The sequence below is a fragment of the Salvelinus sp. IW2-2015 genome, unplaced genomic scaffold (genome assembly GCF_002910315.2).
Source record: "Salvelinus sp. IW2-2015 unplaced genomic scaffold, ASM291031v2 Un_scaffold2037, whole genome shotgun sequence".
In the NCBI taxonomy this organism is placed as follows: Eukaryota; Metazoa; Chordata; class Actinopteri; order Salmoniformes; family Salmonidae; genus Salvelinus; species Salvelinus sp. IW2-2015.
The window spans coordinates 14,463-30,224 of NW_019943383.1; the positions used below are offsets into that span (position 1 = coordinate 14,463).

The 15,762-nt window shown below is 45.4% G+C and overlaps 1 protein-coding gene across 1 annotated transcript in view; it reads left to right on the top strand.

Moving 5' to 3' along the window:
• The first annotated feature begins 5,868 nt into the window (after nt 1–5,868).
• The window catches only part of LOC139024930 (cAMP and cAMP-inhibited cGMP 3',5'-cyclic phosphodiesterase 10A-like), a 112,933-nt gene continuing 103,039 nt past the window's right edge, over nt 5,869–15,762 (top strand). Inside the window, exon 1 of the mRNA XM_070439926.1 lies at nt 5,869–6,353. Coding sequence (XP_070296027.1) covers nt 6,290–6,353 — 64 coding nt within the window. The 5' untranslated portion in view covers nt 5,869–6,289. The remainder of the gene's footprint in view (nt 6,354–15,762) is intronic.

Sequence of the window (15,762 nt, forward strand, 5' to 3'; positions counted from 1 at the left end):
TTTGGTGGATTCCAGGAGAACGCTACCTGCCACAATGCATATTGCCAACTGTAAAGTTTGGTGGAGGAGCAATACTGGTCTGGGGCTGTTTGGTTCAGGCCCCTTAGTTCCATTGAAGTTAAATCTTAATGCTACAGCATACTATGACATTCTAGATGATTCTGTGCTTCCAACTTTGTGGCAACAGTTTGGAGAGAAGGCCCGTTCCTGTTTCAGCATGACAATGCTCCCGTGCACAAGGGGAGGTCCATACAGAAATGGTTTGTCGAGATTGGTGTGGAAGAACTTGACTGGCCTGCACAAAGCCCTGACCTCAACCCCACCGAACACCTTTAGGATGACTTGGAATGCCGTCTGCGAGCCAGGCCTAATCGCCCAACATCAGTGCCTGTGGAAAGCCTTCCCAGAAGAGTGGAGGCTGTGTTATAGCAGCAACAGGGGGGGGGGGGGGGGACCAACACCATATTAATGCCCATGATTTTGGAATGAGATGTTGAACAAGCAGCTGTCCACATACTTTTGGTCATGTAGTGTATAAGATGTTCTCTAATTCATGGAAAAACGTCTCACATATTCACTCACAATAATGCTTGCAACACGCATCTTATTATTCAATATGAACCGGCTGGCTAGACATTCAATGACATCATCAAGAGCTATGCTGGACCCTATGTCAGAGAGGTGTTTTTGGGACCACATCGTGTCTATTGTCCTGTGAAAAACAAGTATTTGAAAACATGTTTCCCCCCTTCCACTTGCCTCTTCCATTAATTTTAAAAGAGTATTTTTAGCATTATTTTATGAACGAAAGCATAAAGATGTTGATGAAGAAATACTCTAAAGTGATAAATCTCATTGATTTATCAAGACCAGGGTCTGCTCGGACCAAAACACACTGCCGCCCGGGTTTGCATTGCAAATGAGGGTATAAACTGGGTCAAGACGCCAGCAGAGTAAGTAGACCTTTATGTAGTAAAATAAAGGTTAAATCCATAAATAAATGATCTACAACACCTACGGTAGGCCTACAGTATATCTACCTACGGTAGGCTTACAGTATATCTACCTACGGTAGGCCTACAGTATATCTACCTACGGTAGGCCTACAGTAATATATTTAGTTAATCTCTACATGTAGGTCTCCTGATTTTAAACCTGATCAAACTTGTTTGGCATCAACTGAAAACATTCATCTGTAACTCTGCCAAGCCGACAGTACAAGCAAAGATGAACTGGTGAAGGCCATCAAGATGTTTTGGCTTGAGAAATTGACAAAACAATTCTCCTCCTTCCCTCCTTCTTGGCAAGAGTCTATTGTCCTGCTAATAGCAGGACAATAGTGGATGGCTGTTTTCTTTTGTATTCCAATGTATTGAATGAATGTATTAATTACAGTCATTTACCGTTCTCATTCTCGGATTGGAAGCGTTGTTTTGCAGAGTTCACAATCTCATTTTCATGTCCTTGTTTAAAAAAATAACTATATTTTTGGAGATTTTTGTTTTCAAATAACCAAAAGTGAGCGGTTTTAATCTGAATAAAGGGAAAAGGGACATTCTTGAACATGGGGAGAGACAATAGGCCCTTTTAATTTTGTCTGGCTTGCCATTCCAAATAAAATTGAACCTTTTTTGCTCATATAATTTTGCTCATATAATATATTATATTTTTTGGTCCAATCAACCAAAAAACACATAATCTACCGTGGTATTCCACTTCCAAGCCAGACTATTCAAGCCATCGACTCTGTTTCTAGTTCCAACAGACATGGCAGCTCTGTTTCTAGTTCCAACAGACATGGCAGCTCTGTTTCTAGTTCCAACAAGACATGGCAGCTCTGTTTCTAGTTCCAACAGACATGGCAGCTCTGTTTTCTAGTTCCAACAGACATGGCAAGCTTCTGTTTCTAGTTCCACAGACATGGCAGCTCTGTTTCTAGTTCCAACAGACATGGCAGCTCTGTTTCTAGTTCCAACAGACATGGCAGCTCTGTTTCTAGTTCCACAGACATGGCAGCTCTGTTTCTAGTTCCAACAGACATGGCAGCTTCTGTTTCTAGTTCCAACAGACATGGCAGCTCTGTTTCTAGTTCCAACAGACATGGCAGCTCTGTTTCTAGTTCCAACAGACATGGCAGCTCTGTTTCTAAGTTCCAAAAAGACATGGCAGCTCTGTTTTCTAGTTCCAACAAAGACATGGCAGCTCTGCTTCTAGCTCCAACAGACATGGCAGCTCTGTTTTCTAGCTCCATCAGACATGGCAGCTCTGTTTCTAGCTCCATCAGACATGGCAGCTCTGTTTCTAGTTCCAACAGACATGGCAGCTCTGTTTCTAGTTCCAACAGACATGGCAGCTCTGTTTCTAGTTCCAACAGACATGGCAGCTCTGTTTTATAGTTCCAACAGACATGGCAGCTCTGTTTCTAGTTCCAACAGACATGGCAGCTCTGTATCTAGCTCCATCAGACATGGCAGCTCTGTTCTAGCTCCATCAGACATGCAGCTCTGTTTCTAGTTCCAACAGACATGGCAGCTCTGTTTCTAGTTCCAACAGACATGGCAGCTCTGTTTTAGTTCCAACAGACATGCAGCTCTGTTTCTAGTTCCAACAGACATGGCAGCTCTGTTTCTAGTTCCAACGGACATGGCAGCTCTGTTTCTAGTTCCAACAGACATGGCAGCTCTGTTTCTAGTTCCAACAGACATGGCAGCTCTGTTTCTAGTTCCAACAGACATGGCAGCTCTGTTTCTAGTTCCAACAGACATGGCAGCTCTGCTTTCTAGTTCCAACAGACATGGCACTCTGTTTCAAGCTCATCAGACATGGCAGCTCTGTTTTCTAGTTCCAACAGACATGGCAGCTCTGTTTCTAGTTCCAACAGACATGGCAGCTCTGTTTCTAGCTCCATCAGACATGGCAGCTCTGTTTCTAGCTCCATCAGACATGGCAGCTCTGTTTCTAGTTCCATCAGACATGGCAGCTCTGTTTCTAGTTCCAACAGACATGGCAGCTTGCGTTTCTAGTTCCAACAGACATGGCAGCTCTGTTTCTAGTTCCTACAGACATGGCAGCTCTGTTTCTAGTTCCAACAGACATGGCAGCTCTGCTTCTAGTTCCAACAGACATGGCAGCTCTGTTTTCTAGCTCCATCAGACATGGCAGCTCTGTTTCTAGTTCCAACAGACATGGCAGCTCTGTTTCTAGTTCCAACAGACATGGCAGCTCTGTTTCTAGTTCCAACAGACATGCCAGCTCTGTATCTAGCTCCATCAGACATGGCAGCTCTGTTTCTAGTTCCAACAGACATGGCAGCTCTGCTTCTAGTTCCAACAGACATGGCAGCTCTGTTTCTAGTTCCAACAGACATGGCAGCTCTGTTTCTAATTCCAACAGACATGGCAGCTCTGCTTCTAGTTCCAACAGACATGGCAGCTCTGCTTCTAGTTCCAACAGACATGGCAGCTCTGTTTCTAGTTCCAACAGACATGGCAGCTCTATTTTTAGTTCCAACAGACATGGCAGCTCTGTTTCTAGTTCTAACAGACATGGCAGCTCTGTTCTAGTTCCAACAGACATGGCAGCTCTTGTTTCTAGCTCCATCAGACATGGCAGTCCTGTTTCTAGCTCCATCAGACATGGCAGCTCTGTTTCTAGTTCCAACAGACATGGCAGCTCTGTTTCTAGCTCCATCAGACATGGCAGCTCTGTCTAGCTCCATCAGACATGGCAGCTCTGTTTCTAGTTCCAACAGACATGGCAGCTCTTTTCTAGCTCCATCAGACATGGCAGCTCTGTTTCTAGTTCAAACAGACATGGCAGCTCTGTTTCTAGTTGCTAAGAAACTTTGCAGTATTTTTCTTTTTTTTTGTGTGATGAGGTAATATCATGTGCAATGTTTCCAAAATAATGGCTCTATAAGAGTTGTTATCCATCTATTGGTTGGCTTATATTGTGTGCAATTTAAGTCCTATATTTTATGTTCTAGAAATGTGTAGTTATGTGTCTGGTGTGTTTAAGCAGTTAGACAACTTTTTTTTGTGTGTCACACACACACATACGCCACACACACACACACACACACACTGACACACACCTCGTGTGTGAGTGCTGACGTCGGGATTGCATCAAAATTGTCTGTCATCAAGCGCATTCAGCCTACTTATTCATTCATATTTTTTAAGGGGCTATTTTGTGAATGAGAAGATATAATCGGATGAATAAAAGTGTGTATTTGTGGCTTCTATATTATAATGACTGACTGCCTTTATATATATAATGACTGACTGCCTTTATATTATAATGACTGACTGCCTTTATATTATAATATGACTGCCTTTTATATTATAATGACTGCCTGAATATGATGACTGCCTTATATTATAATGACTGCTGCCTTTATATTATAATGACTGCCTGCCTTTATATTATAATGACTGACTGCCTTTATATTATAATGACTGACGCCTTAATTATAATGACTGACTGTCTTTGTCATGCCATCATGGTCTTCACCAGTGTAATGTTTGGCGTATCTCGGGCCAGACTATTCATGTTCACTATATAGGGCAAACTACTCTCTGATTTTCGATTTTGCTACAATTTGATAGAGAAAGAAATATACTATTCGATGTTGAATCAAAGCCCTATACTAGCTATATAGCATATGGATAGCCTAACGTTGGAGACAAAGCCCTAAGACTAGCTATATAGCATAAGGACTAGCCTAACGTTGGAGACAAAGCCCTATTACTAGCTATATAGCATATGGACTAGCCTAACGTTGGAGACAAAGCCCTATACTAGCTATATAGCATATGGACTAGCCTAACGTTGGAGACAAAGCCCTATACTAGCTATATAGCATATGGACTAGCCTAACGTTGGAGACAAAGCCCTATACTAGCTATATAGCATATGGACTAGCCTAACGTTGGAGACAAACCTATACTAGCTATATAGCATATGGACTAGCCTAACGTTGGAGACAAAGCCCTATACTAGCTATATAGCATATGGACTAGCCTAATACGTTGGAGACAAAGCCCTATACTAGCTATTATAGCATATGGACTAGCCTAACGTTGGAGACAAAGCCCTATACTAGCTATATAGCATATGGACTAGCCTAACGTTGGAGACAAAGCCCTATACTGCTATATAGCATAGGACTAGCCTAACGTTGGAGACAAGCCCTATACTAGCTATATAGCATATGGACTAGCCTAACGTTGGAGACAAAGCCCTATACTAGCTATATAGCATATGGACTAGCCTAACGTTGGAGACAAAGCCTAAATTGTGTTTGCATTTTTTTTTGTAAGAGACGCAAAGTGGGACTAAAACTAATTATATTCTAATGTGATTCTTCCTCTATTCTATTCCATTTGTTTTATTCTCTTGTGGAGAATTCTCCAAGTCTTGCCTTTTAACATCAATAAAATATAGAGGATGTAGACGGTACAGGAGCGGTTACCCACCAATGATTTATGTAAACATTGTTACTACAACCCTGAGAAAACACAGCTATACAGTCAACCAACCGCCCCCTGACGTCGCTGCTGTAGTACTGAACCAACCGCCCCCTGACTCACTGCTGTAGTACTGAACCAACCGCCCCCTGACTCACTGCTGTAGTACTGAACCAACCGCCCCCTGACTCACTGCTGTAGTACTGAAAACGCATAGCCTATCGATCTGGAGACAGCTTTCGTTGTGAACAGCACCCCGTCCGTCTCCAGAGAGTAGCCGACTGGCTGGTTAGCTAAACACAACAGCTAGCTGGGGGGGGGGGTCAGCGTCCAGCGTCCAGCGTCGCCGCCAACTGTACGTTGCACTTCCCGGTTTATTTATCCGTCGCCGTCTACGGTATACAGTACACTCCCATTTCTCCCTCCTCCCAGCCCGTGCGCCTCCCTCCGTTCAGTCGCTCTTTCTCTTCCTAATCTCGCACTTTCACTGCTTCAGTGCTGCCACAGAGAGGAGAGGAGAGGAGGCGTACCAACCGACGTTTATCTACACCTTGGAAGGCGAGTGAGGGGGAGACCCTTCACTACTACTGCTCTCGTTTATACGTTTACGTTACCGTGCTGGTAACGGACCACGCACTGCTCACGACCACGGCAAACCCGGCTCGGTTGGCACGGGCTATTAGGATTTAGGACATATAATCTCCAAAGCATTCTGGACCAACCGTTCCAGTTCTAGGAGCGAGCAGCGGGAGTTTGAGCAGAGCGGCACGGTTCCGTGGTCTATATCCGTAGTTTGTCCCTCTGCTCGCTCACAGGCAGACATGGAGGATGGTCCGTCTTCGACAAGCTGTTTTCGGAGGATCACGGACTGTTTTCTGGGCTCAAGTAAGTACTTTTTTTCTGTGCAACAGTTAACCTGCTGAATGTGATCTTTATCAATGGGAGCATGAATCCATCCATACGTTTTATTATCCACGATTTGGAACACGGGATTTTGTGGCTCTAGTTTTGAATTTTGCCTTGATCAGAATCGCATATGGATAATCCACGATTATTAATAGTTAATTAACACACATTTCTTATTATGATCAATTGCAACTATAACAATTACAAAATGTTAAACTTTCTGAATGACAAAAGATTAACAGCTGATCAGTGATAACATCCGAAACATGGGTTGGGATTTAACAGGAGAGAAGAGTACCACACCATGTAGTGAATGTTAAGGAGTATGCACAGTCCTATACGTTACCAAGAAAATAGCCCATATTTCTCAGGAGTAAACGGAAAGAAATCCTCCGGTCCACCACGTGTAGTACGGTTAATGTAGACCTATGGCGCTTGCTGAGATGTTCACCGGACCCGCTGTAGACCCGTTTCACCACAACTGACTTGACTGAAAACAAAACATGGAATTGCCATTGATCACAACATATAGTAAGACTGGAGACTTAAGGTGCCGCTCGCAAAATACATACTTTATCCCCGAAACGGTGACGAACGTAAATAACGCTCTGGCGAACTGAAATATACATATTCAATGTGTAATGTGTATGTTTTATGTCTGTTTGATCATTTTACTGTAAACTCGAGCGTCAAAGACACATTTTCATTTGTGTGTGTAAACGTATTATTAAACATAAAAAACAACAACATTTGTACAGTAACTGATGCAAATGTAAAATGATTAAGTTGAGGTTACCCACAATAATGCACAGTTATAGTGTTACACTGACGAATAAATATTGTGGTTAATAAGTATTATTAACTATACTATTCATGTCCATTTTAGATTATTATTTTTTTATTCAGGAATATATAAAAAAAATGGGTGCCTAATCTAAGGACATAAAACAGATCATAGAGATAGGATTGGAAAGCACAGCATTTGTGTTTCAGTATTAAAGTCGGCATAGTTGGGTAGTTAGTATGGTTTAGGTTCTTGGTTGTAGTCTGAAGTACATGTATCTATGCCAAGGCGCATTGAAGCTGTTCTGGCGGCTGGTGTCCCAACACCCAATTAATATACTTTATGTCGGGGGTTTCCTTTATTTTGACAGTTACCTGTATCATTGAGAGTATCACAAATTGAGCCGTGTTGCTCTTATCCAATTCATTGACGTCTCACTCTGACCATCAATTAATCAGGTCTTAATTTAGGATAATCCGGACAGCACTTCCTGGGCCAGGGGAGATTGCTCAGGTATTGATTAATTGTGTCTGAGAGGGGACCTGAAAGTTCACAAAAATGTCACACACTTTAGTCTCTCTGTGTCTCACTGGGGTTAAATACATACTTTCAATGCATCATATCCTGTGTAATTTGTTTAGACAATGTAAATAGCTTTTTTTTTGTCGTTTTTTAAAACTCAAAATGAAGTAAGTGTATGTTATTTGTTGTGTGGTTAGAGGGAAGATCATACAACACTTCTGAAATCTATTCTATTGGATGGATGAAAGTGTACAAGAACACATTCAGAACACATTAATCCACACAATAGATACAAATACATGACATTCATTTATGATCCACGGTTGTGAAGTACAGTAGAGGACGTTGAATGCCCCGGTACCGGCTAGATGAGGGCAGCTCTGTTCTCTTAGTGAGAGGAAGCTGAATGCCCCGGATACCGGCTAGATGAGGGCAGCTCTGTTCTCGTTAGTGGAGAGGAAGCTGAATGCCCGGATACCGGCTAGATGAGGGCAGCTCTGTTCTCTTAGTGAGAGGAAGCCTGAATGCCCCGGTACCGGGGGCTAAGATGAGGGCAGCTCTGTTCTCTTAGTGAGAGGAAGCTGAATGCACCGGTACCGGGAGATGAGGGCAGCTCTGTTCTCTTAGTGAGAGGAAGCTGAATGCACCGGTACCGGCTAGATGAGAGCAGCTCTGTTCTCTTAGTGAGAGGAAGCTGAATGCCCGGATTACCGGCTAGATTGAGAGCAGCTCTGTTCTTTAGTTGAGAGGAAGCTGAATGGCCCCGGATACCGGCTAGATGAGAGTCTGTTATGTGAGAGGAAGCTGAATGCCACGGATACCGCTAGATGAGAGGCAGTCTCTGTTCTTAGTGAGAGGAGCTGAATGCCCGGATACGGCTAGATGAGGGCAGCTCTGTTCTCTTAGTGAGAGGAAGCTGAATGCCCCGGATACCGGCTGATGAGGGCAGCTCTGTTCTCTTAGTGAGAGGAAGCTGAATGCCCGGATACCGGCTAGATGAGGGCAGCTCTGTTCTCTTAGTGAGAGGAAGCTGAATGCCCCGGATACCGGCTAGATGAGGGCAGCTCTGTTCTCTTAGTGAGAGGAAGCTGAATGCCCCGGATACCGGCTAGATGAGGGCAGCTCTGTTCTCTTAGTGAGAGGAAGCTGAATGCCCCGGATACCGCTAGATGAGGGCAGCTCTGTTCTCTTAGTGGAGGAAGCTGAATGCCCCCGGATACCGGCTAGATGAGGCAGCTCTGTTCTCTTAGTGAGAGGAAGCTGAATGCCCCGGTACCGGTAGATGAGGGCAGCTCTTCTCTTAGTGAGAGGAAGCTGAATGCCCCGGTACCGGCTAGATGAGGCAGCTCTGTTCTTTAGTGAGAGGAAGCTGAATGCCCCGGATACCGGCTAGATGAGGGCAGCTCTGTTCTCTTAGTGAGAGGAGCTGAATGCCGGTACCGGCTAGATGAGGGCAGCTCTGTTCTTTAGTGAGAGGAAGCTGAATGCCCCGGATACCGGCTAGATGAGAGTAGCTCTGTTCTCTTAGTGAGAGGAAGCTGAATGCCCGGTACCGGCTAGATGAGGGCAGCTCTGTTCTCTTAGTGAGAGGAAGCTGAATGCCCCGGATACCGGCTAGATGAGGGCAGCTCTGTTCTTTAGTGAGAGGAAGCTGAATGCCCCGTACCGGCTAGATGAGGGCAGCTCTGTTCTCTAGTGAGAGGAAGCTGAATGCCCCGGATACCGGCTAGATGAGGGCAGCTCTGTTCTCTTAGTGGAGGAAGATGAATATGGTTCCAAAGGCGTGAGTTTTTTATTGTTTTTGTTTGCTGTCATCCGGAGACCACGTCAAAACTGTCCACTAGGACAAAGTTAAAAAACGGCAATGTCGGAGCTGGGAACTGAGAGTTGTTAACTTCAAACTCACGAGGGAGCTTTGTGCCTAAACACCCTCCCTCCACACCCGTCCTCCCTCCACACCGTCTTCCTCCCTCCATTCCTCCTACTCACCCGTCTCCCCTCACACCCATCTCCCCCTCCACACCCGTCTCCTCCCTCCACACCGTCTCCTCCCTCCACTCCTCCCTCCTCACCCCGTCTCCCCTCCAACACCATCTCCCCTCCACACCCGTCTCCTCCCTCCACACCCGTCTCTCTCCTCCACTCCTCCTCTCACCCGTCTCCCCTCCACACCCATCTCCCCCCTCCACACCTTCTCCCCCCTCCACAACCCATCTCCCCCCTCCACACCCATCTCCCCTCCCACCCGTTCCCCTCCACACCCGTCTCCCCCCCTCCCTTCTCCCCTCCTCACCCTTCTCCCCTCCACATCCGTCTCCCCCTCCTCACCCATCTCCCCCTCCTCACCCTTCTCACCCCTCCACACCGTCTCCCTCCCATCTTCTTCCCCCTCCACACCTTCTCCCTCTCCACACTGTCTCCCCCTCCACATCCTTCTCCCCCTCTACACCTCTCTCCTCCCTCCTCACCCATCTCCCCCTCCTCCCCTTCTCCCCCTCCTCACCCCCCTGCCTCCTCACCTGTCTCCCCTCTCCTCCTCTTCCTCTTCTGTTTCCTCCCTCTCTGTCTCCCTCCTCCTCTCTGTTCCCCCTGCCCCCCCTCTCTGTCTCCCCCTTCCCTCCCTCTCTGTCTCCCTCTGCCTCCTCTCTGTCTCCCCTTCCTCCCTCTCTGTTCTCCCTCTGCCTCCTCTCTGTCTCCCCATTCCCTCCCTCTCTGTCTCCCTTGTCCTCCCTATCTGTCTCCCCCTTCCCTCATCTCTGTCCTCCCTTCCTCCTCTCTGTCTCCCTCTGCCCTCCCTCTCTGTCTCCCCCTTCCCTCCCTCTCTGTCTCCCTCTGCCTCCCTCTCTGTCTCCCCCTTCCCTCCCTCTCTGTCTCCCTTTGCCTCCCTATCTGTTCTCCCCTTTCCTCTCTCTGTCTCCCTCTGCCTCCCTCTCGGTCTCCCCCTTCCCTCCCTCTCTGTCTCCCTCTGCCCTCCTCTCTGTCTCCCCCTTCCCTCCCTCTCTGTCTCCCTTGCCCTCCCTCTCTGTCTCCCCCTTCCCTCCCTCTCTGTTCTCCCTCTGCCCTCCCTCTCTGTTCCCCCTTCCCTCCCTCTCTGTCTCCCTTTGCCTCCTATCTGTCTCCCCTTCCCTCCCTCTCTGTCTCCCTCTGCCTCCTCTCTGTCTCCTCTGCCCCCCCTCCCTCTCTGTCTCCCTCTGCCCTCCCTCTCTGTCTCCCTCTGGCCCTCCCTCTCTGTCTCCCTCTGCCTCCCTCTTGTCTCCCCCTTCCCTCCTCTTGTCTCCTCTGCCCTCCCTCTCTGTCTCCCCTTCCCTCCCTCTCTGTTCTCCCTCTGCCCTCCCTCTCTGTCTCCCCCTTCCTTCCTCCCTCTCTGTCAATTCAATTCAATGTAAGGGCTTTATTGGCATGGGAAACATATGTTAACATTTCCAAAGCAAGTGAAATAGATAATAAACCAAAGTGAAATAAAAAATACAAATTACCAGTAAACATAACACTCACAAAATTCCAAAGATAAAAGACATTTGAAATGTCATATTGTGTCGATATACGATGTTGTAACGATGTGCAATAGTTAAAGTACAAAAGGGAAAGTAAATAAACATATTATATGGGTTGTATTTACAATGGTGTTTTCTTCACTGGTTGCCCTTTTCTTGTGGCAACAGGTCACAATCTTGCTGCTGTGATGTCACACTGTAGTATTTCACCCAGTAGATATGGGAGTTTATGAAAATGGGGTTGTTTTCAAATTCTTTGTGGATCTGTGTAATCTGAGGGAAATATGTGTCCTCTAATATGGTCATACATTTGGCAGGAGGTTAGGAAGAGCAGCTCAGTTTCCACCTAAATTTGTGCGCTGTGTGCACATAGCCTGTCTTCTCTTAATAGCCAGGTCTGCCTACGGCGGCCTTTCTCAATAGCAATGCTCACTGGGTCTGTACAGTTGTTGCCAAAAGTTTTGAGAATGACACAAATATAAATTTTCAAAAAGTTTGCTGCTTCAGTGTCTTTAGATATTTTTGTCAGATGTTTACTATGGAATACTGAAGTATAATTACAAGCATTTCATAAGTATCAGGTTTTTATTGAAATTACATGAAGTTGATGCAAAGAGTCAATATTTGCAGTGTTGACCCTTCTTTTTCAAGACCTCTGCAATCCGCCCTGGCATGCTGTCATTAACTTCTGGGCCACATCCTGACTGATGGCAGCCCATTCTTGCTTAATCAATGCTTGGAGTTTGTCAGAATTTGTGGGGTTTTATTTGTCCACCCGCCTCTTGAGGATTGACCACAAGTTCTCAATGGGATTAGGTCTGGGGGAGTTTCCTGCCATGGACCCAAAATATCGATGTTTTGTTCCCGCGAGCACTTAGTTATCACTTTGCTTATGGCAAGGTGCTCCATCATGCTGGAAAAGGCATTGTTCATCACCAAACTGTTCTGGATGGTTGGGAGAAGTTGCTCTCGGAGGATGTGTTGGTACCATTCTTTATTCATGGCTGTGTTCTTAGGCAAAATTGTGAGTGAACCACTCCCTTGGCTGAGAAGCAACCCCACACATGAATGGTCTCAGGATGCTTTAATGTTGGCATGACACAGGACTGATGGTAGGCGCTCACCTTGTCTTCTCCGGACAAGCTTTTTTCCGGATGCCCCTAACAATCGGAAAGGGGATTCATCAGAGAAAATGACTATACCCCAGTACTCAGCAGTCCAATCCCTGTACCTTTTGCAGAATATCAGTCTGTCCCTGATGTTTTTCATGGAGAGAAGTGGCTTCTTTGCTGCCCTTCTTGACACCAGGCCATCCTCCAAAAGTCTTCGCCTCACTATGTGTGCAGATGCACTCACACCTACCAGCTCTGTACTGGTGGTGCCCCGATCCCGCAGCTGAATCAACTTTAGGAGACGGTCCTGGCGCTTGTTGGACTTTCTTGGGCGCCCTGAAGCCTTCTTCACAACAATAGGACCGCTCTCCTTGAAGTTCTTGATGATCCGATAAATGGTTGATTTAGGTGCAGTATTACTGGCAGCAATATCCTTGCCTGTGAATCCCTTTTTGTGCAAAGCAATAATGACGGCACGTGTTTCCCTGCAGGTAACCATGGTTGACAGAGGAAGAACAATGATTCCAAGCACCACCGTCCTTTTGAAGCTTCCAGTCTGTTATTCGAACTCAATCAGCATGACAGAGTGATCTCCAGCCTTGTCCTCGTCAACACTCACACCTGTGTTAACGAGAGAATCACTGACATGATGTTAGCTGGTCCTTTTGTAGCAGGGCTGAAATGCAGTGGAAATGTTTTTTGGGGATTCAGTTCATTTGCATGGCAAAGAGGGACTTTGCAATTAATTGCAATTCATCTGATCACTCTTCATAACATTCTGGAGTATATGCAAATTGCCATCATACAAACTGAGGCAGCAGACTTTGTGAACATGTATACTTGTGTCATTCTCAAAACTTTTGGCCACGATTGTACATTGTCAAAGCTTGCCTTCATTTTGGGTCAGTCACAGTGGTCAGGTATTCTGCCACTGTGTACTCTCTGTTCCGGCCAAATAGCATTCTTGTTTGCTCTGTTTTTTGTTAATTCTTACCAATGTGTCAAGTAATTATCTTTTTGTTTTCTCATGATTTGGTTGGGTCTAAATGTGTTGCTGTCTACCAGGGGACTCTTCTCCAGCTTCATCTCTCTGTAGGTGATGGCTTTGTTACGGAAGGTTTGTGAATCGCTTCCTTTTAGGTGGTTGTAGAATTTAACGGCTCTTTTCTGGAGTTTGATAATTAGCGGGTATCGGCGTAATTCTGCTCTGCATGCATTATTTGGTGTTTTACGTTGTACACGGAGGATATTTTTGCAGAGGATATTTTTGCAGACTTCTGCATGCAGAGTCTCAATTTAGTGTTTATCCCATTTGGTGAAGTCTTGGTTGGTGAGCGGACCCCAGACCTCACAACCATAAAGGGCAATGGGTTCTTTAACTGATTGAAGTATTTTTAGCCTGATCCTAAATGGTATGTCAAATGTTATGTTCCTTTTGATGGGGTCGAAGGCCCTTCTTGCCTTGTCTCTCAGATCGTTCACAGCTTTATGGAAGTTACCTGTGGCGCTGATGTTTAGTGTGCTCTAGGGTAACAGTGTCTAGATGGAATTTCTATTTGTGGTCTCACCCCCCGGCCCTGTGGAAAGAAATATGTGTGTTTTTTGCCATTTTTAACCGCACACTTGTTGTTTGTGTACATGGATTTTATAATGTCGTTTGTTTTCCCCCCCCAACACCACTTTCCATCAATTTGTATAGCAGACCCTCATGCCAAATTGAGTCAAAAGCTTTTTTGAAATCAACAAAGCATGAGAAGACTTTGCCTTTGTTTTGGTTTGTTTGTTTGTCAATTAGGGTGTGCAGGGTGAATACGTGGTCTGACGTACGGTAATTTGGTAAAAAGCCAATTTGACATTTGCTCAGTACCATGTTTTCACTGAGGAAATTTGCTGTTAATGATAATGCAGAGGATTTTCCCAAACTTGCTGTTGACGCCTATCTCACGGTAGTTATTGGGATCAAATTTGTCTCCATTTTTGTGGATTGGGGTGATTAGTCCTTGGTTCCAAGTATTGGGGAAGATGCCAGAGCTAAGAATTATGTAAAAAAAAATTAAGTATAGCCAATTGGAATTTGTTGTCTATATATTTCATCATTTCATTAAGGATACCATCAACACCACATACCTTTTTGGGTTGGAGGGTTTGTATTTTGTCCTGTAGCTCATTCAAGGTAATTGGAGAATCCAGTGGGTTCTGATAGTCTTTAATAGTCGATTCTAAGATTTGTAATTGATCATGTACATGTTTTTGCTCTTTATTCTTTGTTATAGAGACAAAAAGATTGGAGAAGTGGTTTACCCCTCATCTCCATTTTGGATAGATAACTCTTCATGGTGTTGTTTGTTTAGAGTTTTTCAATTTTCCCAGAAGTGGTTGGAGTCTATGGATTCTTCAATTACATTGAGCTGATTTCTGACGTGCTGTTCCTTCTTTTTCCGTAGTGTGTTTCTGTATTGTTTTAGTGATTCACCATAGTGAAGGCGTATGTTCAGGTTTTCTGGGTCTCTATGTTTTTGATTGGATAGGTTTTTCAATTTCTTTCTTAGGTTTTTACATATTCTTTATCAAACCATTTGTCATTGTTGTTAACTATGACTATGTACATACCCAGCGTGCAAAAGAGCTGCAGGAGTTGTTACCCGTTTTTGTTGGTTATGTTATCGTAGTTGTGCCTGGGGGGGGGGGGCATATGGGGGAGGGAATGCTGTCACCTCCAGGCAGGTGCTTGTCCCACACACACACACACACACAGCACCAGACACAGCACACACACACAACATACACAGCACACACACACAATACATACCACACACCACACAGCACACAGAGCCACACACACACAGAGCACACACACACTTCATACACAGCACAACACACATACATACACAGCACACACACACACACACAAGCACACAATACAGCACATCAGACAGCAACACATAGCACACACACACACCAAGCACACACGCACACACAGAGCACACACACACACACACACCACACACACACACACGCAACACAGCACAACAGAGAGCACACACACACAGAGAGCACACACAGCACACACATACACAGTACACACACATACACAGCAACAAAACACACACACACACACAAGCACACACAACACAGCACACACATACAGCAACACAGGCACAGCCACACAAGCAGCCACACACACAGAGCACACACACACACACAACATACACACACACACACACACATAACACACACATACGCAGCACACACACACACACACACACAACACACACGCACACACGCAGCAACAACCCACACGCACACACGCAGCACACACACACACACACACACACACACACACACACACACACAGACGCAGCACCACACAGACGCAGCACACACACACACACACTTTTGACAGGTGTACTGAGTCATCAATAGCAGATCAAAGTTCCCCTTTAAAAATAACAGCTATGTCAGAAATGGAGGTCGAC